Source organism: Macaca fascicularis, chromosome 12, assembly GCF_037993035.2.
Source record: "Macaca fascicularis isolate 582-1 chromosome 12, T2T-MFA8v1.1".
NCBI lineage: Eukaryota > Metazoa > Chordata > Mammalia > Primates > Cercopithecidae > Macaca > Macaca fascicularis.
Window position 1 is genome coordinate 96,169,140 of NC_088386.1, and position 25,106 is coordinate 96,194,245.

At 37.3% G+C, this 25,106-nt stretch overlaps 2 protein-coding genes across 5 annotated transcripts in view; both read left to right on the plus strand.

Moving 5' to 3' along the window:
* SGO2 (shugoshin 2) overlaps positions 1-17,011 on the plus strand; it is a 53,220-nt gene extending 36,209 nt beyond the window's left edge. For all 3 annotated transcript variants that reach the window (XM_065525858.2, XM_005573871.5, XM_045368348.2), the window contains 4 exons: positions 2,814-3,043; positions 4,180-7,086; positions 8,487-8,637; positions 16,678-17,011. In XM_065525858.2, the coding sequence (XP_065381930.1) occupies positions 2,814-3,043; positions 4,180-7,086; positions 8,487-8,637; positions 16,678-16,693 (3,304 nt within the window). In that variant the 3' untranslated portion in view covers positions 16,694-17,011. The remainder of the gene's footprint in view (positions 1-2,813; positions 3,044-4,179; positions 7,087-8,486; positions 8,638-16,677) is intronic.
* A 2,238-nt stretch (positions 17,012-19,249) lies between these two features.
* The window catches only part of AOX1 (aldehyde oxidase 1), an 87,895-nt gene continuing 82,038 nt past the window's right edge, over positions 19,250-25,106 (plus strand). For both annotated transcript variants that reach the window (XM_045368349.2, XM_065525859.1), the window contains exon 1: positions 19,250-19,343. In XM_045368349.2, coding sequence (XP_045224284.2) covers positions 19,299-19,343 — 45 coding nt within the window. In that variant the 5' untranslated portion in view covers positions 19,250-19,298. The remainder of the gene's footprint in view (positions 19,344-25,106) is intronic.

The following is a 25,106-nucleotide window of genomic DNA, read 5'->3' on the forward strand; positions in this document are numbered from 1 at the left end:
CCTCGCTGCTGCTTTGCAGTTTGATCTCAGACTGCTCTGCTAGCAATGAGCGAGGCTCCATGGGTGTGGGACCCTCTGAGCCAGGTGCAGGATATTATCTCCTGGGGTGCCATTTGCTAAGACCATTGGAAAAGCGCAGTATTATTAGGGTGGGAGTGACCCAATTTTCCAGGTGCTGTCTGTCTAGGCTTCGCTTGGCTAGGAAAGGGAATTCCCCAACCCCTTGCGCTTCCCGGGTGAGGCAATGCCTCGCCCTGCTTTGGCTTTGCACCCACTGTCTGACAAGCCCCAGTGAGATTAACCCAGTACCTCTGTTGGAAATGCAGAAATCACCTGTCTTCTGCGTCACTCACGCTGAGAGTTGTAGACTGGAGCTGTTCCTATTCAGCCATCTTGGAACCTCTCTTATTCTTTTAATGCTTGTAGCATCTGTAGTGAGAACCTTTCTTTCCTGATTTTTTAAATTTGTTTGTTTAATCAAACTAGCTACAGGTGTGTCAATTTTATTATTCATTTAAAAAACTCAGTTTTTGGCTTCATTGATTTCATTTTTCTCAATTTTTTGTTTTATATTTCATTTATGTCTGTTTTTAAATTATTTCCTTTCTTGTATTTACTTTTTTAAAACATAGAGATATATAATTCACATAACATAAAATTTCTTATCACATGAAATTCACCCTTTTAAAGTATACAGTGCAGTGGTTTTAGTATATTCACAAAGCTTTGAATCTTCACCCTGTTCAATTCTAAAATATTTCAGTCTCTAAAAGGGTATCTCATATCTATAACAGTCACTTCCCATTTTCCACTCCCCTAGCCCCTAACAACTGCTAATCTACTTTCTGTCTAAATGGATTTGGCCATTTTGGATATTTCATATGAATGGAATAACAAAATACGTGGCCTTTTGTGTCTGGCTTTTTTCACCTAGCATATTGTTTTCAAGGTTCATTCATGTTGTAGCACATATGAGCATTTCATTACTTTTTATGAAGGGACAATAATTCTGTTGTATGGATATACTATGTTTTGTTTATCCATTCATCAATCAATGGACATTTGTGTTGTTTCCACTCTTTCCATAATAATGGAATAATAATTCCATTATTATGAATAATGCTGCAATAAACATTCATGTGCAAGTTTTTGTGTGGACATATGTTTTCAATTATCTTGAATATATGCCTAGCAGTGGAATTGCTGGGTCATCTGGTAACTCTGGGTTTAACTTTTGGAGAAACTGCCAAATTGTTTTTCCAAACTTCTGTACCATTTTACATTCCTGCCAGCAAAGTATTTCAACACTGATTTCTCCATCTCCTCACCAACACTTATTAGCTATTATTGTGATTATAACCATCTAGGAGTATGAAGTAGTATCTCATTGTGGTTTTTATTTGTAGTTCCCTAATAATTAATGATATCAAGTATATTTTTATGTACGTACTGGCCATTTGCATATCAGGATCATTCTCTTTTGATTATCTTTTCCCTGTGAGTTTAAATCATGTTTTTCTATTGCTTCATATATTGGATAATATTAGATTGCACCTGGGTATTGTGTATCCCTTGTTATAGAAAATGTAGATTCAGTTATGCTCTCCCAAAGAGTTTTGATGTGTCAGTTTTATTAGGCAGTAACCTTGTCTGAACCCAAAATAAGCAACAAGTGAAGTCTCATTTTAGTTGTTTTATCCTTAGATAGGCTGCTTCGAATCTTCCTCATATATATGGGATTCAGAGGTCAGCTAGATATTTGGGGAGCATTTATACACAAAATTTGGGGCTCTTCTCTCTACCTCTCTTATCTGATATTTTCCCTCATCACTTTACAGCTCTTATAGTTGCCCTGAATTCTAACCTTGAACCAATAAGACTGTAGGTTTCTAACTTTTTTGAATGTGGCACCAGCTGAGACTGTAAAACAATGGGAAACTCACTCTTCTTCCAAGTGTCGGCACCCCCTTCGCTAGCTCTCTACTTGCTTTTTGTCCATTCACTGACTTCTAGTAGTTGTTTTTTAAAATATTTTGTCCAGAATTTATAGTCATTATGTTAGGTAGGGTTGGTCTGATAGTAACTGTTTAGCCATTACCAGAAACAGAGCCTCTCTGTTGATTTTTGTTAACTTGTTTCCTCAGTGGTATAGACATTTCCTCCCAACAGCTATTCTACTGGTAGTTGCCTTTAAATTTCTCGTAAATATTTATCAGAAATATTTTATTTTTCTTATTATAAATTATTTTAAAATATCTGATTTCCTTAGAATACAAGACAACTCTTTACTATCTTTTTTCTATCTGTTTTCTATCTGTTTTCCTCCCATAGATTTAATTACTCTAGGAATAATGATTTTGGTGTACTTGGATTCCTTTTGGAAACGTAGCAAACTTATTTCACACATAATTTTATAAACAATTATATTTGCTAGAAACCAAAGGAAGAGTTTTGGGTATTACATAGAATTAATTATATGAAAAGTATAAATATTATATATGGCTATTTGTAAGTAAGTTTGGACTTTTTTAATATCCTTAGTGTAGTCTTCTAATAGCACAAGGAGTGAATGTATAAATTATCTTCTTTTGGGGCCACTGTGACTAAGGGGTTAAGAAGCATTCCTGTTTCCTTCCAAGTTCTGTTCTAGTAGGAACTACTCATTTCCTACCTTTAAGTGTCTTCATTGAACTTGAAAAAGTACCAGGGTGGATTTGTGGTTTGATCTTAAATAGAATATACAAATAACTGTCCATGCATTTAAAAAATTTATAAAATACATAATTTCTCGTTTCCTTTCCACTTGCCTTTAGGGTTCCATTACCTTCAAATGATGATGAAGATGATGATAAAGAGAAAATGCAGTGTGACAACAATGTTAAATCAAAGACATTACCTGATATTCCCTCTTCAGGATCAACAACACAACCTTTATCAACTCAGGATAATTTGGAAGTGTTATTTCTTAAAGAAAATAATCAAAATGTATATGGTTTAGATGATTCAGAACATATTTCTTCTATAGTTGATGTACCTCCCAGAGGTGAGATTGTTTTAAAAATTCATTTAGAATATTTGTATTAGTTACATTCATCAGATATTCTTCCTGAGGGCAATTATGTGTAACAGTTAATAAGTTAGCTCTCTTATGTTACAGATTTGCTAACTTCTGCCATTTAAAACTGCTGGTGATAGATTTAATTTTAAAGTAAATATGCTGACAAACATCAGATCCACAGTGGCCTAATACTGTTACTCTGGAAGAAATGTTTAGAAATAAATGGACCTAATGAGCTTTTCTTGGTATCTTAGCTTATGATTTGAAAGATACCATATATTTACTTAGTTTTACCCTCTTTTTTCGTAGATATGAAAATTGGGGTCTAGATAGATATAGAGACTCTTTTAAGATCATCACCAATTAATTAGCGGTAAAGCAAAAACTTGAGCCTGGGGAATGGTTGAGCAAGAAAAAAGATGGCATTTACATTTTATTTACATAGTATTCCTAAATGATAATCTGTGGTGTAGTCTGGTGCTTACAGATTTGCCATAGATTTTCAGACTGGGATATGGAACCATAACAATTTTGAATTTAGAGTTTAGAATTGTTTTTCCTTTCTGAAAATGTGTGTGTGTGTGTGTGTTTATGTGTGTGTATGTACACATATAATATACACACACATATATACATATATATACACATATATATGGTATACATATAATGTATACAGTACATGTATATACGTGTATATATACACACATACATATATTAATATATGTATATATAATTTATATAAATTTTAGCTGCCTGTTGATAGTCTTTGATAGTAATCCTTTTCAGAGTTATTACTATTATTGGGTTCATTTGCTGGCCTCCTTCCACTCTAGAAATGTATGCTAATGGCTCTACTGTTGGCTGTACTCCACTCTACTGTTGGGGCTGAGGCAGAATTCTCAGTATATATTTTCTATAGATACAAATGTAAAATGTGATTTAGGAGTACTCATCATTTCTAACTTACTTTCTTATAAGCATAGATTCTTAGTAATATTAGGATCTGAGCAGAACACATTGTCAGAAATTATATCTGTGAAACAGCTTGATAAATTTACTTAAAGTAACTTATTACTTATTTCATTACTTATTTCTGAGTTTTGTTTTCCTTTTCTTAATAGAAAGCCATTCCCACTCAGACCAAAGTTCTAAGAGTTCTCTAACGAGTGAGATGAGAAACGCCCAATCTATTGGCCACAGATGGGAGAAACCATCTCCTAGTAATGTGACTGAAAGGAAGAAGCGTGGGTCATCTTGGGAATCAAATAATCTTTCTGCAGACACTCCCTGTGCAACAGTTTTAGATCAACAACACATTTCAAGTCCAGAATTAAATTGCAATGATGAGATAAATGGTCATACTAATGAAACAAATACTGAAATGCAAAGAAATAAACAGGATCTTCCTGGCTTATCTTCTGAGTCTGCCAGAGAACCTAATGCAGAGTGCATGAATCAAGTTGAGGATAATGATGACTTTGAATTGCAGAAAACTGTGTATGATGCTGACATGGATTTAACTGCTAGTGAAGTCAGCAAAATTGTCACAGTTTCAACAGGCATTAAAAAGAAAAGTAATAAAAAAACAAATGAACATGGAATGAAAACTTTCAGAAAAGTGAAAGATTCAAGCTCTCAAAAAAAGAGAGAAAGATCAAAGAGACAGTTTAAAAATAGTTTAGATGTGGATATCGGGGAAAAGATTGAAAACAGGCCAGAAAGATCTGATGTCCTGGATGGCAAAAGGGATGCTGAAGATCCTGGTTTTATTTTCAATAATGAACAGCTGGCTCAGGTGAATGAACTGAAGAAAATGACCCTTCAAACTGGCTTTGAACAAGGTGACAGAGAAAACATACAGTGTAACAAAAAGAAGAAAAGAATAACAAATGAGCAAGAGGAAACATACTCTTTATCCCAAAGTTCAGATAAATTTCACCAGGAGAGTAAACTTGATAAGGGCCAGAATTCCCTAACTTGTAATAAAAGTAAAGCTTCTAGACAGACATTTGTGATTCACAAATTAGAAAAAGATAACTTACTCCCAAACCAAAAGGATAAAGTAACCATTTATGAAAACCTAGATGTCACAAATGAATTTCAGTCAGTCAGTCTTTCCACCAAAGATAATGGAAATTTATGTGATTATGGGACCCACAATATATTGGATTCGAAAACATATGTCACTGATATTCAACCTTCTGAGCAAAATGAATCAAACATTAATAAGCTTAGAAAGAAAGTAAACCGGAAGACAGAAATAATTTCTGGAATGAACCACATGTATGAGGATAATGATAAAGATGTGGTGCATGGCCTAAAAAAAGATAATTTTTTTTTTGAAACCCAAGAGGATAAAGAACCTATCTCTGAAAACATAGAAGTTTCCAAAGAGCTTCAAATCCCAGCTCTTTCTACCGGAGATAATGAAAATCGATGTGACTATAGGACCCAGAATGTGTTGGGTTTGCAAAAGCAGATCACCAATGTGTACCCTGTTCAGCAAAATGAATCAAAAGTTAATAAGAAGCTTCGGCAGAAAGTAAATCGGAAGACAGAAATAATTTCTGAAGTGAATCATTTAGATAATGACAAAAGTATAGAATACACAGTTAAAAGTCACTCACTCTTTTTAACTCAAAAATATAAGGAAATCATCCCTGGAAACCTAGAAGACCCAAGTGAGTTTGAAACACCTACTGTTTCTACCAAAGATAGTGGAAACCTGTATGATTCTGAGATTCAAAATGTTTTGGGGGTGAAACATATCCATGATAGGCAACCTGCTTGTCAAAATGATTCAAAAATAGGTAAGAAGCTTCGACTAAATGTATCTCAAAAGTCGGAAATAATTCCTGAAACCAATCAAATATATGAGAATGATGACAAAGGTGTACATGACCTAGAAAAAGATAACTTCTTTTCTCTAACCCCAAAGGATAAAGAAACAATTTCTGAAAATCTACAAGTCACAAATGAATTTCAAACAGTTGATCTTCCCATCAAAGATAATGGAAATTTATGTGATTATGACACCCAGAGTATATTGGATTTGAAAAAGTATGTTACTGATAGGAAATCTGCTGAGCAAAATGAATCAAAAATAAATAAGAAGCTCAGGAATAAAGTGAATTGGAACACAGAAATAATTTCTGAAATGAACCAGATATATGAGGATAATGATAAAGATGTACATGTCCAAGAAAGCTATACAAAAGATCTTGATTTTAAAGTAAATAAACAGAAACCTGAATGCCAAGACATTATCAATGAACACTATATGGAAATCAACAGTAATGAAAAGGAAAGTTGTGATCAAATTTCAGATTCCTACAAAGTAGTTAAAAAGTGTAAGAAAGAATCATCATGCAAGGCAAAGAACATTTTGACAAAAGGTAAGAACAAACTTGCTTCACAGTTAACAGAATCTTCACAGACATCTGTCTCCTTAGAATCTGATTTAAAACATATTACTAGTGAAGCAGATTCTGATCCAGGAAGCCCGGTTGAACTATGTAAGACTCAGAAGCAAAGCACTACCACTTTGAATAAAAAAGGAGATACCCCTTTTGTGGAAGAAATAAAAGAAGGAGAATGTCAGGTTAAAAAGGTAAATAAAATGACATCTAAGTCAAAGAAAAGGAAGACCTCCATAGATCCTTCTCCAGAGAGCCATGAAGTAATGGAAAGAATACTTGACAGCATTCAGGGAAAGTCTACTGCATCTGAACGAGCTGATAAGGAAAACAATTTGGAGAATGAGAAAATGATCAAAAATAAGCCAGACTTTTACACAAAGGCATTTAAATCTTTGTCTGAGATATATTCACCCAACATACAAGATTCTTCCTTTCACAGTGTTCGTGAAGGTTTAGTACCTTTGAGCATTTCTTCTAGTAAAAATGTGATAATAAAAGAAAATTTTTCCTTGGAGTGCTCACCAGCCTTTCAAGTAAGTGATGATGAGCATGAGAAAATGAACGAGATGAAATTTAAAGTCAACCGGAGAACCCAAAAGTCAGGAATAGGTAGGTTAATAACCATTATGAAATGATAAAGCTTTAGAAGTGTTTTTGTTTTTGTTTTTGTTTTTTACTTAGCCAATGAAGTATTTTCTAAGTGGTATTTTTATGGAATTTAAAAACAATATATAACTGAGTACATGATCCATAGAAATAGCATGAAGGAATAAAGAAAGTTTCATACTTCGGGAAATAACAGTGAGAGAGTATCTTGGACATTTACAACTACAAACGGATTTGGCCTTTACCACAAACTTGCCTAATAAAGACCTTAGGCAAATAATTTCCTTTTTCATACATTTGAAGAAAATTGAATGTTTTAAATGTATATAATAATGAATTGTACTAGTTTTTATTTTACTGAAGACAGTTGCACTTTTCTTGAGGGTGAGAGACTTTCCCCATTCAACAACATATATTTAATGTGATCGAACCCTTCTAGATATTTTAGAGGATTGAAAAATAAACAGTACCAACCCCCTTTCCTCAGATTCCATGCATGTAACAAACATCATGGTGAAATGGAATGAATGATTCTTTAAGCACATGTATTATGCTAAGGGATATAATGGGGCGTAATTTTGACTAGAGGAATCTTCAAAAGCATCCTTAAATAGGTAGCATTTTAGGCCCTAAGGGATAAGTAAGATTTTTACCTGTAGTATTTACTTTTTATTTTTTCCCAGTTATTAAAATAGTACTCATTGCAGAAAATCAAAAGTAGAAAGTCAGAAAAAGGGAGGGGAAAATAATCACCTGGGAGAACTTTAGTCCATTTACCATGTGCATGCAGACCCAAATCTATGGAATTTTAAATATATATTTGAAGTCATACTATATATAACATTACTTATCTCATTTTTTTCCTTAACAGTGAATCCTAAAGTTCTTTTGCCGTTAGAAATTTTGTAATATTAAACATTCCTATACCAATTAAAAATTTTTACTGGGAGCCTATTATTTCAATATATGTGTGTAGATCCCTAAGGTTTTGGTGGGTAAGTCAATTCCAGGTAAAAGCACACCGAAGCAAAAGAATTACGAAGGTCTAGAGTTGCAGGATTGATTTGTTAGAGGACTGGTGAGACATTTTTTATCTGCTCCTCATGGTGCCTTTCACAGAGTGAGTGATCAGTGGCGTATATGTTGAATGAATGTTCTGTAATTTGTGTGCTTCCATGAAAAGAGTTGGACTAGGATGAACTTTTGGGACCCATATGTGATTTCAGAATAAAAAAGTTGCCAGCTACTCTGACAGTTTGTTTCAAATGTTAGTCTCTTTCCTCTCAAAATTGAATCAAGATTTAAAATTTGCTGCAGGGATTTGCAAACCACTATATAGCTCATATCTATTTGTATCTCTATATACTTTTTAAAATATTTGTGAAAAATCATATTCTTTTCAGGCGATAGACCATTACAGGACTTGACAAATACCAGTTTTGTTTCAAATAACACTGCTGAATCTGATAATAAGTCAGAAGATCTATCTTCAGAACGGACAAGCAGAAGAAGAAGGTGTACTCCTTTCCATTTTAAAGAGCCAAGCCTCAGAGAGTAGGTATTTCAAGTGATTTTAGTATGCCATTATAAAATATATCCTTAAAAAAATTTCTACCTGAATTAGTATTTGAGCACTTCTGATAATTCAATAAAATGTATATTATTGATATGTAACAACCACAGTATGATATGGGTAAGATTTGAAGAAATATGTCCTTTGAGCAGGCTATTTTTGGGGGTTGGAGGGTTGTCTGGATTTAAATTGATTTACTTTTGGTTAGTTCCCAGTTCTACTGCTGTCATATTTTAAATTGTAACCTGATAATTATAATTTTTAAAATTCGTGCCCTGTGATTTGCAAGCTATTTTTGTTACCCCATTTGTTTATTTCCTACCTTGTTCCCTAGAAGTCAAAGTGGTTTATGTGTCCTTTACTCTCAAAAGAATAACAGTCCTTTCTCTTTATTTTTGTAAATTTCAAACATACCCCAACAAAGAGAATAGTGCCCTCCTTCAATTTATCCATTCCTCAGGTTCAACAGTTATCAACACTTTGTCATATTTGCTTCATCTATCCTTTTTGTTGTATTTTAGAGTCTCAGATATTGAGTCATTTAATTCTGAAAACACTTCTATATATCTCTCTCTAAAAAGTAAGAACTTAAATTTCTTAGCAAAACTAGACAACAATGATCACATCTAACAAAAAAGAATGATTTTCATGGGTATTTTAAAACAATAACCAGCAGATGGCAGTAATATAAGGGAGGGTAAAAGAAAATTAAAAGTGAAATTAAGGACCAAGGGGCCTTTCTTTTTTTTTCTTTTCTTTTCTTTTCATTTCTTTTCATTTCTTTCTTTTCTTTCTTTCTTTTTTCTTTTCTTTTTTTTTCTTTTTTTAACAGCTATTGAGAGATACAGTTCACACAATTTAAACTGTACAATTTAGGCCAGACATGGTGGCTCACACCTGTAATCCCAGCACTGTGGGAGGCTGAGGCAGGTGGATCACTTGAGGCTAGGAGTTCAAGACCAGTCTGGCCCCCATCTCTACTAAAAATGCAAAAAGTAGCCAGGCATGGTGGTGCGTGCCTATAGTCCCAGCTGCTCGGGAGGCTGAGGCAGGAGAATCACCTTGAACCCAGAGGCGGATGTTGCAGTGAACTGAGATTATACCACAGCACTCCAACCTGGGTGACAGAGTGAGACTCTGTCTCAAAAAAGAAAAAAAAAAAGTGTACAATATTCTGGTTTTTAGTATATTCATAGATATGTGCAACCATTACCAGAGTCAATTTTACAACACTTTTTTTACTTAAAAAGAAACCCTGTACCCTTTAATTATCTCTTTCCTATCCCCCAATTCTAGGCAACCACTAATCAACTTCTTGTCTCTCTAGATTTCCCTGTTCTAGACATTTCAAATGAATGGAATAATAGAATATGTGGTATTTGCAACTGGCTTCTTTCACCCAGCATGTTTTAAAGTTTCTTTCATACTGTAGCATGTATCAGTATTTCATTCATTTTTATGACTGAATAATATTCCATTGTATAGATACCACATTTTGTTCATCCATTTGTGCTTTGATGGACAATTGGGTTGTTTTCATCTTTTGGCTATTATGAATATGCTACTATGAATATTCGTTTGCAAGGTTTTTTGTGTAAAGTGTTTTTTTTTTTCTTGGCTATATCCCTAGAAGTGGAATTGCTGAGTCTGTGTAATTGTTTGAGGAACTGCCAAGCTGTTTCCAAAACTGCTGTACCATTTTACATGCTTACCAACGATGATGATTTTAAAAAATTTCTCCTTATCCTTACCAACACTTGTTTTTCTATGACTGTGGTTCTAGCCGTCCTAGTGGGTTTGAAGTGATATTGCATGGTGGTTTTGATTTGCAGTCCCCTGATAACTAATGATGTTGAGTGTCTTTTCATGGGCTTACCGGCCATCTGTCTTCCTGGAGAAATGCCTGTTGAGATCCTTTGTCCATTCTTCAGTTGGGTCATTTGCCTTTTAATGAGTTGTAAGTTAAACTTTTTATTTTGAACTAATTTTAGACTAATGGTAAAGTTGTAAAAATAATACAAAGGTTTCCCATATGGTCCTCTCCCAGCATTCCTTAATTTTAATGTCTTATGTGCCCAGTAAAATTATCGAAACCAAAGAATTAGCATTGGTACAATGCCATTAACAAACTATAGACTTTCACTAACATCACTTTCTGTTTCAGAATTCTATCTGGAGTCCCACGTTGCATTTAGTTGTTGTTTTTCCTAAGCATCCTCTAACCTATGACAGTTTCTCAGTCTTTTCTTTTTTTCTGCCTTGGACACCTTTGAAGACTACTGGTCAGTTTATTTTGTAGAATATCTCTCGGTTTGGGTTTGTCTGATGTTTTCTCATGATTGCAATGCAGTTGTGCTTTTTTGGCAAATATTTCACAGAAATTATATGTCCTTCTTGCCTCATTTCAAGGCTTCATGATATCAGCATGTTTCATTACTGTCATGTTAGCCTTGATTCCTTGGTTAAGGTGGTATCTGCTGGGTTTTTTACTGTGAAGTCACAATCTTTTCCTCTGTTGTTAATGAACATGGAAGGGAGATACTTTGAGTCTATATATTCCATTTCTCAAACTTTCACCCACTAATTTTAGCATCCATTGGTGGATCTTGCCTGCAACAGTTACTACTATGGGTACTATTAGTAATGATTTTTGATTTCTCCCTTTCCTTCTACATTAATTGGAATCAATCTGTAAGGAAGAGTTGTCTTTTCTCCCTCTATTTATATATCTCTTTTGTTCTATAGACGAAAGTCCAATACCATCAATATTTATCTGGTTACTCAAGTTATTCCAACTTTGACCACTAAGAGTTCCTTCTGTTTGGCTTCCATGTCCTTCTGACATGACTTCGTACTATTTGGAGCACTTTCTTACTTTCTGACACACGGGATGTTCCAGGCTCATCATAGTGAGAAGATTAGAGAATTTTGCTTAGAAACCAAAATCTGAGCACTAAGTATGCTCATTGCTTATATTGTGTTGTATTAGTTATCTATTACTCCATAACAATATTCCCATAAACCTATGGCTTAAAGTAGCAATCTGGACACAGCTTAATTGGGTGCTCTGCTTAGGGTCTGACAAAGCTGCACTAAAGGTGTCGTCCAGGCTGGTTCTCATCTGGAGGCTGTACTGGGGAAGAATCTGCTTTCAACTCACACAGGTTGTTGGCAGAATTTGTTTCCTTGTGGTTCTGGACAGAGGGCCTCATCTTCTTGGTGTTGACTAGAGGCTGTCCTTAGCTTCTTGCCACACGGCCTCCTTTCCAGCATGGCCACTTACTTCAAAGCCAGCTATGGAGAATCTCTAGAGCAAGTCCTCTAGCAAGATAGAGTCTTATGTAACAAAATGTCATCTCGGAAGTGAGACATCTCATCACCTTTGCCAGTGGTCTCCTTGTTTATTGTAGAGGATCTATAGTATGTTTTAATGTCTGGTAGGGCTAGTATCCTCTTATGGTTTTTCTTTTTCATTGTTTCCCTCACTGTTGTTGAATGTTTGATGTTCCAAATGAACCTTAGGATGGTATTGACTTGTCTGGCTTGGAGTTTCATAACCTTAGCACTGTTGACATTTGGGGCTAGATATTTCTCTTTTATGGGAGGCTATCCTGTGTATTGTAGGATGTTTAGTGGTATCCCTGACCTCCATCCACTAGATGTCAGTAGCACCCTCACATTTATAACAACCAAAATTATGTCTCCAGATGTTGCAAAATTTCAATTGGGAGATAAAATCATCCTGAGTTGAAAACCACTAGTCTACAAGTATTTAGTTTTCTTTCTTGCTATTATATATGGACATGTAACTGATGCCCAGTGTTGTTCATATATATGAAAGCCGTTGAATTCTGTGTCATTTTATATCTTGCTACTTACTGAACTCTGTTATTCTCTTATCTCACTGATTGTCTTGAGTTCTCCAGGTATAGTATGATATCATCTGAAAATAGAGATAGTTTTACCTCATTACCCCTTTGTATGCCTCTTATTGTTTTTCTATTAGCATTGGCTAATAACTCAGGTACAATGTTAAAATAGTAGCAGGAATAGTAGGCATGCTTGCCTTGTTCCTGATTTTAGTAGAAATACTTCTGTTGAAGTATTTTTGTCTCTCCATTAAACAAGATACTTGCTTTAAGATTAAGATATGTACATAATTTACTAAGAAAATGCCCCTTGATGCCTATTGAGTGTTTTTATCATGAATGATTGTTGAATTTTGTCAAAGGCTTGTTCAGCATTTATGAAGATAATCATACACTTTATTTCCTTACATGCATTAACATGGCATCTGTTGATGAGTTTTCTAGTACCAAACTCACCTTGCTTTCCTGGAATAAATCTCACTTTGTCATGGAGTATGTTTTTCATAATGTGATGTTGAATTGAGTTTGCCAAAATATTGTTTAGAATTTTTATATCAACATTCATAATTGATATGAGTCTATAGTTATCCATCTTTGAATTGTCTTTATCTGGCCTAGGTATCATATTAAGGGAATCAAGAAAGTCACCGTCTTGGTTCCTTTAATGAAATAATTTCTATTTCATTATAATTTATAGTACATTATAATTTATGTTTATAATTATTTGTATGTTATATACTTATATAATTTTAGAACATTGGGACTCTGGTTTTTGGAAGTTTGTTAGCATCCCCCTCTGAAACCATCTGGACCTAGTATTGTTTTGTGTGGGATAGTTCCTTAATAACGTTGACTATTTTTTTTGTGTGTGAAAATTAGTCTGTTGAAGCTTTTTTGCTCTAATGGGGTCAATTTTTGTTATTTGTATTTTTTTCATTATTTGTATTATATTTCCATAGGAAATTATCCATTTCATCTAAGTTTTCACATTTATTTGCATAAAAGTCTGCAAATTATCTTTTATGCATTAGACATGTAAATTAATTTTAAATCTTTTTTCCCATAGTTATTTTACCTATATCATTTATCATTTTGTGTGTGTGTTCTTTTTCTCTTTTTCTTGATCAAATTAGGTAGTAGTTTATTAACTTTTCCAAAAAATCAGGACTTTGATACTAATTGGATCTATTTTTCTGTTCTCTACCTCACTGATTTCTGCTTCATATTTATTATCTCCTTCTTTGTGTTTTCTTTGATTTACTTTATTGTTGTTGTTTTCTTATTTCAATTTATTATTTTTATTCTTTCATTTATATAGATAACAGTGTTTTATGGCCAGGCACAGTGGCTCACACCTGTAATCCCAACACTTAATAGCCAGGCATGTTGGCATGTGCTTGTAGTCAGTCCCAGCTGCTACTAGAGAGGCTGAGGTGGGAGGATAGTTTGGGCCTGGTAGCTTGAGGCTGCAGTGAGCCATGATTGTGCTACTGCACAGAGAAAGATCCTGACTCAAAAAATTAAAAATAAAAATAAATAAATAGAACACAAAAAACAAATTTTTAAAATAAGTGTCTTTGGCAATCAGTTTTTCTTTGATCAGTGCTTTCAATGTATCTTGATTCTGATACATAGTGTTTTCAATGTGGTTTTTAAGTTTCTCTTTTTCTTCAGGAGTTATTAGGTTTTAAAAATTCCAGGTAGATGAACCTTTCTGGTTTTTTGTTTTTATTTGTAAATCTAGTTTTATTGCATTTTGGTCAGAAATTATTTATCGTAATATTTCTGCTTTATGGAAATTGCCAGTATTTTCTTTGTGACTTACTATAGGATCAGCATTTATAAGTGTGCTGTGAGTGCCTGAGAAAAATGTGTATTCTCTATAATCAGGATCTAAAGTTTGATATATATCCATAGACTTACTGTATTTAGTATGTTGCTTAGATCTTCTGTCTCTTTACTTATTTTTTGTAAATAAGTGATCTGTTTTGTACTAAGGTTATACTAAGAGTTGTATATTAAAATGTATTGTGTCCTGTGTTTCCATGTATCTCCTGTAGTTTTTGCTTCAGAAAGGTGGTTCCTCTGCTTTTTGCTATGTAAATGTCATAATTATTACCTATTCATTTTGGATTGTGGCCTTTTTTATATTAAAAATGCCCTCATTCGTCATGTTCAGTGCTCTGGACTAAAGACTTAAAGTCTTTAAGAGATAAAGACTTTAAAAACATATTTATGTGACCTTCCTGATAACTCCTACCACGCCTATCTTCAGTACCTATGATGATCATTCCATAATAGCAAGCAGCTTTAATTAGGATCTACTTTCATGGGAGCTACTAGAAGCTGTGATATACCTAGTGCATACCATTTCCAATCCAAAAAGAAGGAAGAAAAAATGTGGCAACTGGATGGTCATCACTCAGAATTTATACTGAATGTTGTGACTTTTGCTTTTAAAATTTTACCAGCTAAGCTATATAGCAAATCATCTGCATGCACTGTACATCTAAACTAAAATAGAACATTATTTCCTTACAGCATTTTGCTGTGTTTTATTTAGAACAGGTACTTCTTTTGACAGGATTAATTAAACTATCTAATTACCCAAGGCAGTGGTATCACACTGGCTCTGGAGAGGAGTACAAAGGAGTGAAAGAGACCTTTCCACCTAATCTTGTATACCTTTTTAATTTGGGACCATGTCTATGTATTTCATCTAAAAACCACACTTACACACATGCATGTAAAATATAAATAAACTCTATATCTTGAAATATGATGTATTAGGTGCATGAATCCACCCTCTTACTGAAAAAATAAAATTATTGGGTAAAATACTAAAAAACGTACCTTGAACGCATTTCTTAGCTAATGACTATTAGCTAACCAATGTTTCTTTTAGTAGGAAACTAAGAAAAGCTCAGATCAAAGATCAAATGAGAGCAGGAACTCAGAGGGGAACTGAACTTATCCTGAAGATATTTGTCTAACTAGGTGAACCTAAACATTTCATTCGCAGCCCTATGGGGCTAGGGACAGAAGACAAATCCTAGGGTTTATCCAAAATAAAGAGTCTATTAGCTCTTCTTCCACAAAGTTGATCTACTTTCTCAGTAGAAGAGCAAACTAAAAACAACCTCCCCACTAGCTTGCTCAGCCCCAGGGAATAACTTGGGTGCTGAATTAAGGAGGAAAAAAATATTTCCTTAGAATTCATAACCAAAATACAGCCTTTATTACAGATTATAGCTGGAATTCACAATATTTCAAAGGCACAAAAAAATTGAAGCTGAGGATTGAGTATAATTAGTGCATGAACTGTAGTGCCCTGTTGTCTATTAGAAGCAAATATTTTGTAGGGAGTTGTCCATCTCACACCTCAACATGTTTTTTGCACAGCCAAAGTTCCAAGGAAAATGAAGGGCTAGCTCATAGTTAAGAAAAACACTACATACACAGAGGAACAAGGTATCAGCAGAAACAGCAAATCAGACACAGAATATAAAATGCTTAATGTTTAAATAAAGGAGAGGCTTGAAAATGAATGAAGATGCTGAGTGGAAAAAGTAAGTCACAGAAAAACACCTACAGTACGATTCCATTGATATAAAGATATCTATTAAACATAGATAAAACCAAACATTATACTTTTTAGGAGAGCAATACACAAGTGCTTAAAACAAAAACCGTAAAGAGGGAGTGATAATACAATTCGGGATAGTGGTCCCTTTTTCAGGGAGGAGAGGGATGTGATCAGAAAGGGGCACACTGGAGGTGTGGTAATATTTTGTTTCTTAACTTGGGTGTAGGAACATGAGCACTTACTTTGTTTTTAAATTGTATATTTTCACATGTTCTTGAACATATGCTAAATTTCTAATAAAAAGGAACTATGTAATAAACATGTAATATATAAAATCTATGTTGATTAATTTTTCTTAAATATTTGAAATGAATTATTTGAAATACTCTCATAGTGAGAACTATAAGATTTCAGAAAAAATAGAGTATTTCAAATATTTAACAAAGCTTATGGTTTAAGGAAACTTCTTTTCTACTGATATGATGAAACAATTTTCTTCTCCATGAGTCACAGCAAAAGCATTAATTTTGGGTTGTTATTAATCTTCCTTTTTTTCTACTTTGCAGCAAGATGAGAAGATGAAGTGAATGTATGGATTCTGGTTTTTCTGAATTTTCAAAGCATAAGGAATCAAAACAGAAATATAACTAGTATCAAGAAGATGAAGTGCTTGATGAAAAGTTTTTTTTTTTTGGCCTTTCACAGAGTGTTGATTTGTCCATTCTTAATATTTATTAATAGGTATATGTGCATAAAATAGCTATTTTGTAACATTAAGCTTTTTAAGTCATTTTGGTCATCATATAACATCTTCCTGTTTATTTAAGCTTCTTTTTACCTAGTAGCCTTTAACCAAACAATAGCTATTAACGTTTTAACCAAATAAAATGTGTTAAATACTTTTGCATTGGTTATCTTGTATACTAGTCTGTCTTGTTTTGCTGTGTGTTTTTAATCCATTCAATATATGTGCACACCTAAAAGGGTTTAAAAGCCACCTCCTGGCCTGGCCCGTTTTCTCTCCCTTCATTCTTCTATTTTCAGAAATACATGTTGAATGTCAGCTTCTGTATTACTTCTATTATATGTAATCTGATGACTTAGAGGAGGAGATTAACCTTTCAGGCTCTTTTGAATTTGGTTTTTATAACTTTGTTTTAAAGATCACTTACTCTTCCAGTAATAAGTAGTAAAAAATCCTGTTCATATCTGAGATCAATACACAGTTTATTGAATTCAAATAACTACTAAAACTCTATTCCACCTAGACGGAAAACTTTTTTAAAAGACAGTATCTGACCACTAAAGGGTGGGCCCAGAAATCTGCATCTTAATCAGATGCTTCCGGTAAGTCTGTCCTAGGATTGTCCTAGTACCACACTTTGAGAGACTGCAGTAGGGGTACAGAGTGCTGTAGGGGTTTAGTCAGTAGCTCCAGTGAAGGATGGATAGTTTTATTCAAAGAATCCCAGTTGATGAATGAAGAAGAAAGACTAGAATTAGAAAAATTGCAACCCCCTATTAAACCTAATGGATGTAAAACAATTAGGTGAAATGTTGATGAAGAAATTCATTACAAAGGAATAGCCCTCAGAACCCACTGATCAATGTTAGCATCATTATGAATGAAACAACCAGACACCATATGCTTCCTGCTGTGCTGCAATATTAAGTGTATGGTACCACCTATGAAGTGTTCTTGCCCTCTCCCCACAAAAAAATTGAACCTGAATTTAATCAAAGCTTTAGATCTAATATTTAGTACACAGGAAATAAGTAGAGTAGAAAAACAACCCAGGGAGAGCCACATTCAAAAAATGTTTCATTTAAATAGGACAACTGACCTGGTTTCTTTTTCAATATGTTAACAGTGTTAAAAAGTCTGTTTTCAATCAAAAGAGGCTGATGAGACCACATGCAAATACATTGCACAGCTCTTGTTTGATTCAAAGAAGTCAAGTGTAAAAGACATTTTTTAGACACTGAGAAATGGCATTGCAACTGACTAAAAGAATGTGTATGTGTGTTTTTGAAGTATTTAGGGCTAAAATATGTCCAGGATTGGCTTTTAAATACTACAAAAAATGGAGTATGGCAAAATGTTTTGTTAAAACTCAAGGAAGAGCAGGTAGATGCCAGTTGCACTCTTCACTTTTATGTACAAAGTTTGGAAAATTTCACAACAAAATTTTTGTGTTTACATAAATGAAATAACATGGGAAAATGTTCTAAGGTATGGCAAGTGAAAAGAAGCCTGGAAAATAACTAGTTTAATCCCACTTAAGTTTTTAAAGGTGTACATGTTTCAAAAAGTAAGGATAGACCAAAGTGAATGGTGGTAAGCTCTAAGTTGTGGACTTAGGTGATCTTTATTTTTATGCTTTGCTGTATTTTCCAAGTTTTTTTTTTTTTTTAAGTTTTCCAAGATGTTTTACATCTCTGTTCTTATTTACCAGATAAACTTGGTGGTTAGTTACTGGATAAACTGTAAATAGTGATAAAATTTTTAAATTTATATCAAGATAGCTCTTCGTTTTAAAACCAGTAATTATTAGGTTGGCGCAAAATTAATTGCAGTTCTTGCCATTGGAAGGTATGGTAAAAACCGCAATTACTTTTGCACCAACCTTATATTTCTAGAAGATCAAGTTGTAAACCTTTTTGTTTTCCCTAAGATCCGCTCCTGCAGAGTTGGAATAAATATGATTGTTTACACTTAAGAGTCCAGAACTACAGCAGGCCTGGTTGGAGGAGAGGTACTACTGTTCCCAGACTTAAATCCAGCTGGAACACCACCTAAAATACGCAATAACATAAGACCATCAAAAGCAATGTCCCAGGTCTTACAATGTTTGCTAAGACGCAAGAGGGTGTGACACAGACGCTCAGCACCACTGGCGAGGAGATGAAGGGGTCGTCTTCATCTTCGCCGGATGATTTCCGCCCACATAGAGGGCGCCAGTGACGCCCACACACGTGCTGGTGTCCCGGGAAGAGTGTTTCTGGCAATGAGCTCAGGAACGTTGGATCTTAATCAAGGCTTTCTCGGTCAGGGTGTGGGTTGGACTTCAGGCTCCAGCAAGCCCCGCCCCACACGGCGGGTCGGTGCCCCCCGGTCCCAGGTGCCCGCTACTTCCCAGAACCGCCGCCTCCCGCTCTGGGCACTCGAACCAGCGCGGACACCACAATGGACAGGGCGTCCGAACTGCTCTTCTACGTGAACGGCCGCAAGGTGAGCGCCCGCGGGCTGCCCCTGCCCCCAGACCCGCGGCCCGGGCCGTGGCAGAGAGGAGCCCCGGCCGTTCGTCCCATCCTTTCGTGCCCGCCGCTTAAGGCGCTCAGGCACACACTGGCTTTCTCCTTTAACAGCGGCTTTGCCTTCGCGTTCCCACCCCGCCTCCGAGGCAGATAAAGGCTGCGTTTTCAGGGACTGTCCTGGATCTTTGGGCCCCCAGCTTCCTCATATTCCCCTTTCCTCTCCTTCCAAGGCTCAGAAGCTGATTACCAAACACACGCCCTCCCTAAACAGTAAGATAAAAAGTATTCTTGCCCATCAAGGTCAGCACTCCCAAATCTTCCTTCCCTCAATCCCAGCCGATAACGGGAACGTCCCCAGTACAGAGAAGGCTGAGCCTCAGCTCGCGGGGTGTGTTTGGAAGCGCAGAGAGCAACTTAGATTCCGGACAAGACCGTAGAGACGAACACATTCAAGCCACCCCTGTCGTTTCTTGGATGAAGAAATCGTTACTTTCCAAAGTCACAGCTAATTCCTGGCAGAGTTGAACCCAAGTCAGGCTCTGAGGGCTCCAAGGTCCTCACGGGGTCCACTGCTGGGTGCGGGCTCTGTCCCCTCAGAAGCTGGGCTCGCTCTGCGCAACCCGAGGAACAGTTCCAGGCAGTGTCCGATGTCTGGGAGCAGCAAAGCCCCGTGGGCCTCCTTTGAAACACCCCCCTGAATATGAGCATCAACTCTGCTCACTCTTAATATTGTTCCAGTTTCATCGACATTACTCTGAAGGAGGAAACTGAGGCAGGAAGGTTAAGGAGCTCCCTTAAGAGCTGTGGCTCACGCCTGTAATCAGCACTTTGGGAGACCGTGGCAGGAGGATTGCTTGAGCCCAGAAGTTCGAGTTTAGCCTGGGCAACATGGCGAAACCCTGTCTCTACAAAAAATATAACCAGGTGTGGTGGTGTGTGCCTGTAGCCCAGCTACTGGGGAGGGTGAAGGGGGAGGATCGCTTAAGTCTAAGAGTTCAAGGTTACAGTGTGCTGTGATCACACCACTGCACTCCAGCCTGGGCAAAAGAGTGAGATCCTGTCTCTTAAAAACAACAAAAACAGAGCTAACAACCAAGCAAGAGCAGTGGCACCTGCTTTCCCTGGTGCTCGTGTTGGTGCTGGTTCACTCAGAGCCACCTGTGACCCCGCTTCTGGCTAAGGGCAGCCGCAACACTTTTCCTGATGGGCACCAGCTGCCTCCCCTGGATGCTAACCAGGGTGAAGCATCAGGCCCTAGTTGTGAGGCCTGTTCTAAGACCCTGAGCCTAATTTCATTTGTGGTTTTGTATTATGTTTCTTAAAGAGGATCACCCAAATTGTACGTTAGGCCCCTGAAAAAACTTGGTCTGCCCCTGCTGCCTGGGTTCCACATTGGATAAGATGAGCTTGTTTTCCCTGATCTGTAAAGGGGGTCGTTAGGACCCCTTCACAGGACTGCTGTGAGGGTGAAATATGACAACGGGGTGAGGTGATTGACATATCATTTTTTTCTTTCTTTTGTGTAACAGAATGGTATAGTAAACACAACACTGGTTTTGTTGTTTAGACAAACAAATCTTCAATTCCAATTCTAATTCTGATTGAGAAAACCTAACCTCTCAGAGGCCAGTTCCTCTGTTAAAAGGGGATGATACCACTTACTTAATAAAGAGTGATCATGAGCATTCAATCCACTTCTTTGTTAAGGGCCTGCCGTATGCCAGGCAGTGTTCCAGGCTTATGAGATACAGCAGAGCACAGAAATAACAAGTCCCTGTGTGCATGGAACTTACATTGTGCTGGGGAGATAGCAAGCATATAAATACGTGGAAATGTGTAATGTCAGGAAGTAAGAAGTGCTAATATAAAAAATAAAGCACAGCGTGGGGACAGAGAGTATGCAGGATACTCAGAGGGGATGGATGTTTTGGCCTGTCTGAAAGGGTGGCATTTGAGCAGTGACTGGGATGCAGTGAGGAGCAAGCCATGCAAACATCTGGGAAAGAGCATCCAGGGAGTGGGAATGGCAGGTGCAAAGGTCCTGAGGTGGAAGGATTTCTGTGTGATAAGAAGGTAGGTTGGTGGGGCTGGCAACATGGGCAGGGGCCAGATTACTAGGGCTTTATAGGTGATGGTAAGGGTTTGGGTTAAATGAAGAAACAGGGGTTTTGAGTCTAACATCTCCTCACTTCTCCTTCCCCCAATTCCAAACAAATATTGGGATTTTTAACATAACGGCCAACAATAGTTTGTGCTCTATTGATTTTTAAAATTAGATAAGCTAGTTCTTATCTATGGACTCACTTTGTCTATGGGCCAAATGTCCTGTGGTTATTTGTAAAGTATAATCTGGAGATATTGATTCTGTTTTTGCAATTACCCATTAGAATAAATTGTGTTAATCTTTCCCTTTCCTTCTCCTCCCTTCTAAATTCTGTTAGGTGTGTGCTTCAGTACTAATAAACAAGCCTGATTACTTACATGGAAAGAACTAGAATAAGCTTTTTTTTTTTTTTGAGATGGAGTCTCACTCTGTTGCCCAGGCTGGAGTGCAGTGGCGTAATCTCAGCTCACTGCAACCTCTGCCTCCCAGGTTCAAGCAATTCTCGTGCCTCAGCCTCCTGAGTAGCTGGGACTACTAAAAGCAGTCCACTTTTTATGGAACTAAAAGCACCCACCACCACTCTAATTTTTGTATTTTTAGTAGAGATCGGGTTTCACCGTGTTGGCCTGGCTGGTCTCAAACTCCTGACCTCAGGTGATCTCCCTGACTCAGCCTCCCAAAGTGCTAGGATTACAGGCTTGAGCCACTGTGCCCAGCCTAGCACAAACTTTGTGGTTCCAGAGAGTAAGAGATTGTTGAGAAGAGTGTGGAGAGAAAACCCACCCTAGAAGAGGGCTTTTGAAGCCAAACGCAATCTCTAGAATTAAAAACCCACCTTTGAAAAAGAAGCTTAGAAGTGAAGCCACTTAGGAGACAATAAGTGACATGATTGGCTTCTATTCTGCTTTTTGCTAAATTTTCTCAGGTCAACAAAAGTTGTCCTCAGGCAGAAGGTATGACATCTGGAGGCAAGAACAGTGCACGTTGGCCAGGGACCTAGTTGCAGAGAATTTTCTGAAATCTTATTCACCCTACCAAGGCCCCCAGAAGAACAGATGACCCATTTAACATGGAGTTTAAGGGGGGAAGAACCCATGAATAAATTCTACCATAGATGCCACATTCCAACCTCAACTCAGGAAATGAAGCATGTCATTTCATGAGGCAATGAGGTGTGGAAATCAAAGGTATGGGCCTTGGAACTAGTCGGGGATTGGGTTTGAATCCTGTGCTATCTGCTCTGAGACTTGGACGTGGCGGATCTGGGGCCTCAGGCAAGGTACTTAATGTCGCTGAGCTTCTGTTTTCTCCTTTGCAAAATCTAGCTAATAACAGAGCCTTTTCCTTTGAAATTGGGGCTGATTAAGTTGCATGGAGAGTGGTTAGCAGGGTACATGTACACAGTAAACACTTGATATGTGGAAACAATTGTTACTATCTGGAGTAGAAAATAATCTGTTTCATGAGTAGAGCCAGAACCTGCTTAGAGGTGTCAAGGATGCTAAGAAGCAGTCATCCTGCATTATTTGCACAATGAGCATAGACTTTTGATATTGGTGTAGGAATCTGGAAAGAGCAGTTTATTGGCTAGCATTCTCTAAGGTTCTTGGTTTACAAGGGTGAGAGAGGAAATTTCTGGGCTTCTGGAATGGCTGCGATGATTCGGAGAAAAGTGGAGAAGGTGGAGGCAGCTTAGGCAGAAAGAAGTAACAAGCAAAATGAATTTCAAAAGCAACCTAAAGCTCAGGAAGGTATGTCCTCATGGCTGTTCCCTGAGGCTTCTTTCTCTCCTCTGAGGCTGCTATGGATTATTGTTCTTCTCTACTAACTGCGTCTCACAGCATACACCCCTTTCTTTCCTCCTCTTCTCCTTCTCAGCCTTGGCCCTTCACATGTACCTCTACCCCTTCCTTATTTTCTACTCTCTCCCCTTTTATCTCTCTCTTCCTTTCTCTTTCTGACTCTGTCTTGGATCTGGCAGGGCCTCCTCAGGCACTAGTCACTGGCACTACACAGAGAAAAGTGATTTCTTAACCAAGTACGGCATGAACTTGGACTCTCCCAAAAGGGCTGGCAGTGATACAGTGGGGCAGATTCCACCCTCAGATTCAAGGCTATGCTGAGATGAGTACATGCAATGACCCTGACGGGAGAACTGGCAACATCTCTCAAATCCAGAGTCAACCAGAATAACTGTTACCCATCCCCTCTACACCTCCTAGCCTCCATCTGAGTCCTAACCTCCCTGTTTCATTCCCAGAGCTGCCAGGACAAGATGCATGCTAGATCCCTGCCCCTACTTCCTCCAAATACAACACTCACTATGTCAAAACAACAACAACAACAACACATTTCAAACTGGCGGGACTTTGAGCCAGATTCCGATCCCTTGAACATTTCCTGGAACACATACCCAAACAAGCATGACCACCTTCTTCCATGAATTCCTTCCTCAAATGTAGAAATATTCCGCAAGCCTAAAGTGCTATTCTTTACTAACTAGGCTACCCAGACCATGTCTATTCATTAAAACGGGGCTTCTGTGGTTTACCATCATATCTAGGAACAGACATTGTGAGGTTGGGGCAGAAGATTTATGGTGTTATCTGAGACCCAGGTTTCTTCTCTCTTTTTTGTCTCCTGCCATGAACGTGTTGCCTCATGGTCTAAGATAACTGCTGGGGTTCTAGCCATTTCATTCCTATTCCAAAGTAGCAGGAAGGAAGAACAGGAGAATGCATGCCAGGATAGACAACCTACAGTTTCTGCCACCAATAACTTCTGTGTTTTTCTTTATTTTCCGTCTGTTCAGATGCCCAAGTCTGTGAGAAATTATTCATTACTTCTTGGTATCTCATACCAAATCATACATTGCATGTTCCAGTCATTCATTTCATTAATTAACACTTATTACATCCTGTGATATATCCCCACCACCAAGCTCAGTGTTTGGCATAAAGAAGAATAGCAGAAGATGGCCTCTCTCAGGATCGAGATAGTCTTGTACACACACAAATAATTAAGATACAGTGTAAAAAGTGTCATAAAAGAAGAGGTGAAGACATCAGCCATGGGAACAAAGAGGAGGATGGTTACTTAGAGATGGGGAAGGGTATTTTAGGTGGCAGCACTCTCCATAGAGAACATTTGAGCAGGGTGGTGAACGGATGACACACAAAATTCTGCCAAGAAGAGAGGACAGATTTTCAGGACAGAGGGAAGCTTGCATGCACATGCAGTGAAGGTGAAAGTCCAATGCACCCCCTGGACTAGCCAGTTCATCCGTGTGGCCTGAGTTCGGATTTCTTCTTGTATTCTGGAAATGGTTGGCTAAGATCCACTCAGTCTACTCATTTAAAAAGCACACTTTCTGGTTCCCCCTACCAGAAATCCTGATTCCATAGGGGTTTCATTTTAACAAGCGTCTCCGTGATTCAGGAATTCCCAGAATGGCAGTTTGGCAGCCAGGAGCCACGTTAAATTAGGCATATACATGAGATGATCAGACTTGGGTTTCACAGCAGTCACTCTGGTCGTGGTGCAGAGGACAATATTGTGGGTACCAAGAGTGGAGGCAGGGAGACCCGTCAGGCAGGTCTTATAATCATTTGGACAATAGATGATATGGGCTCA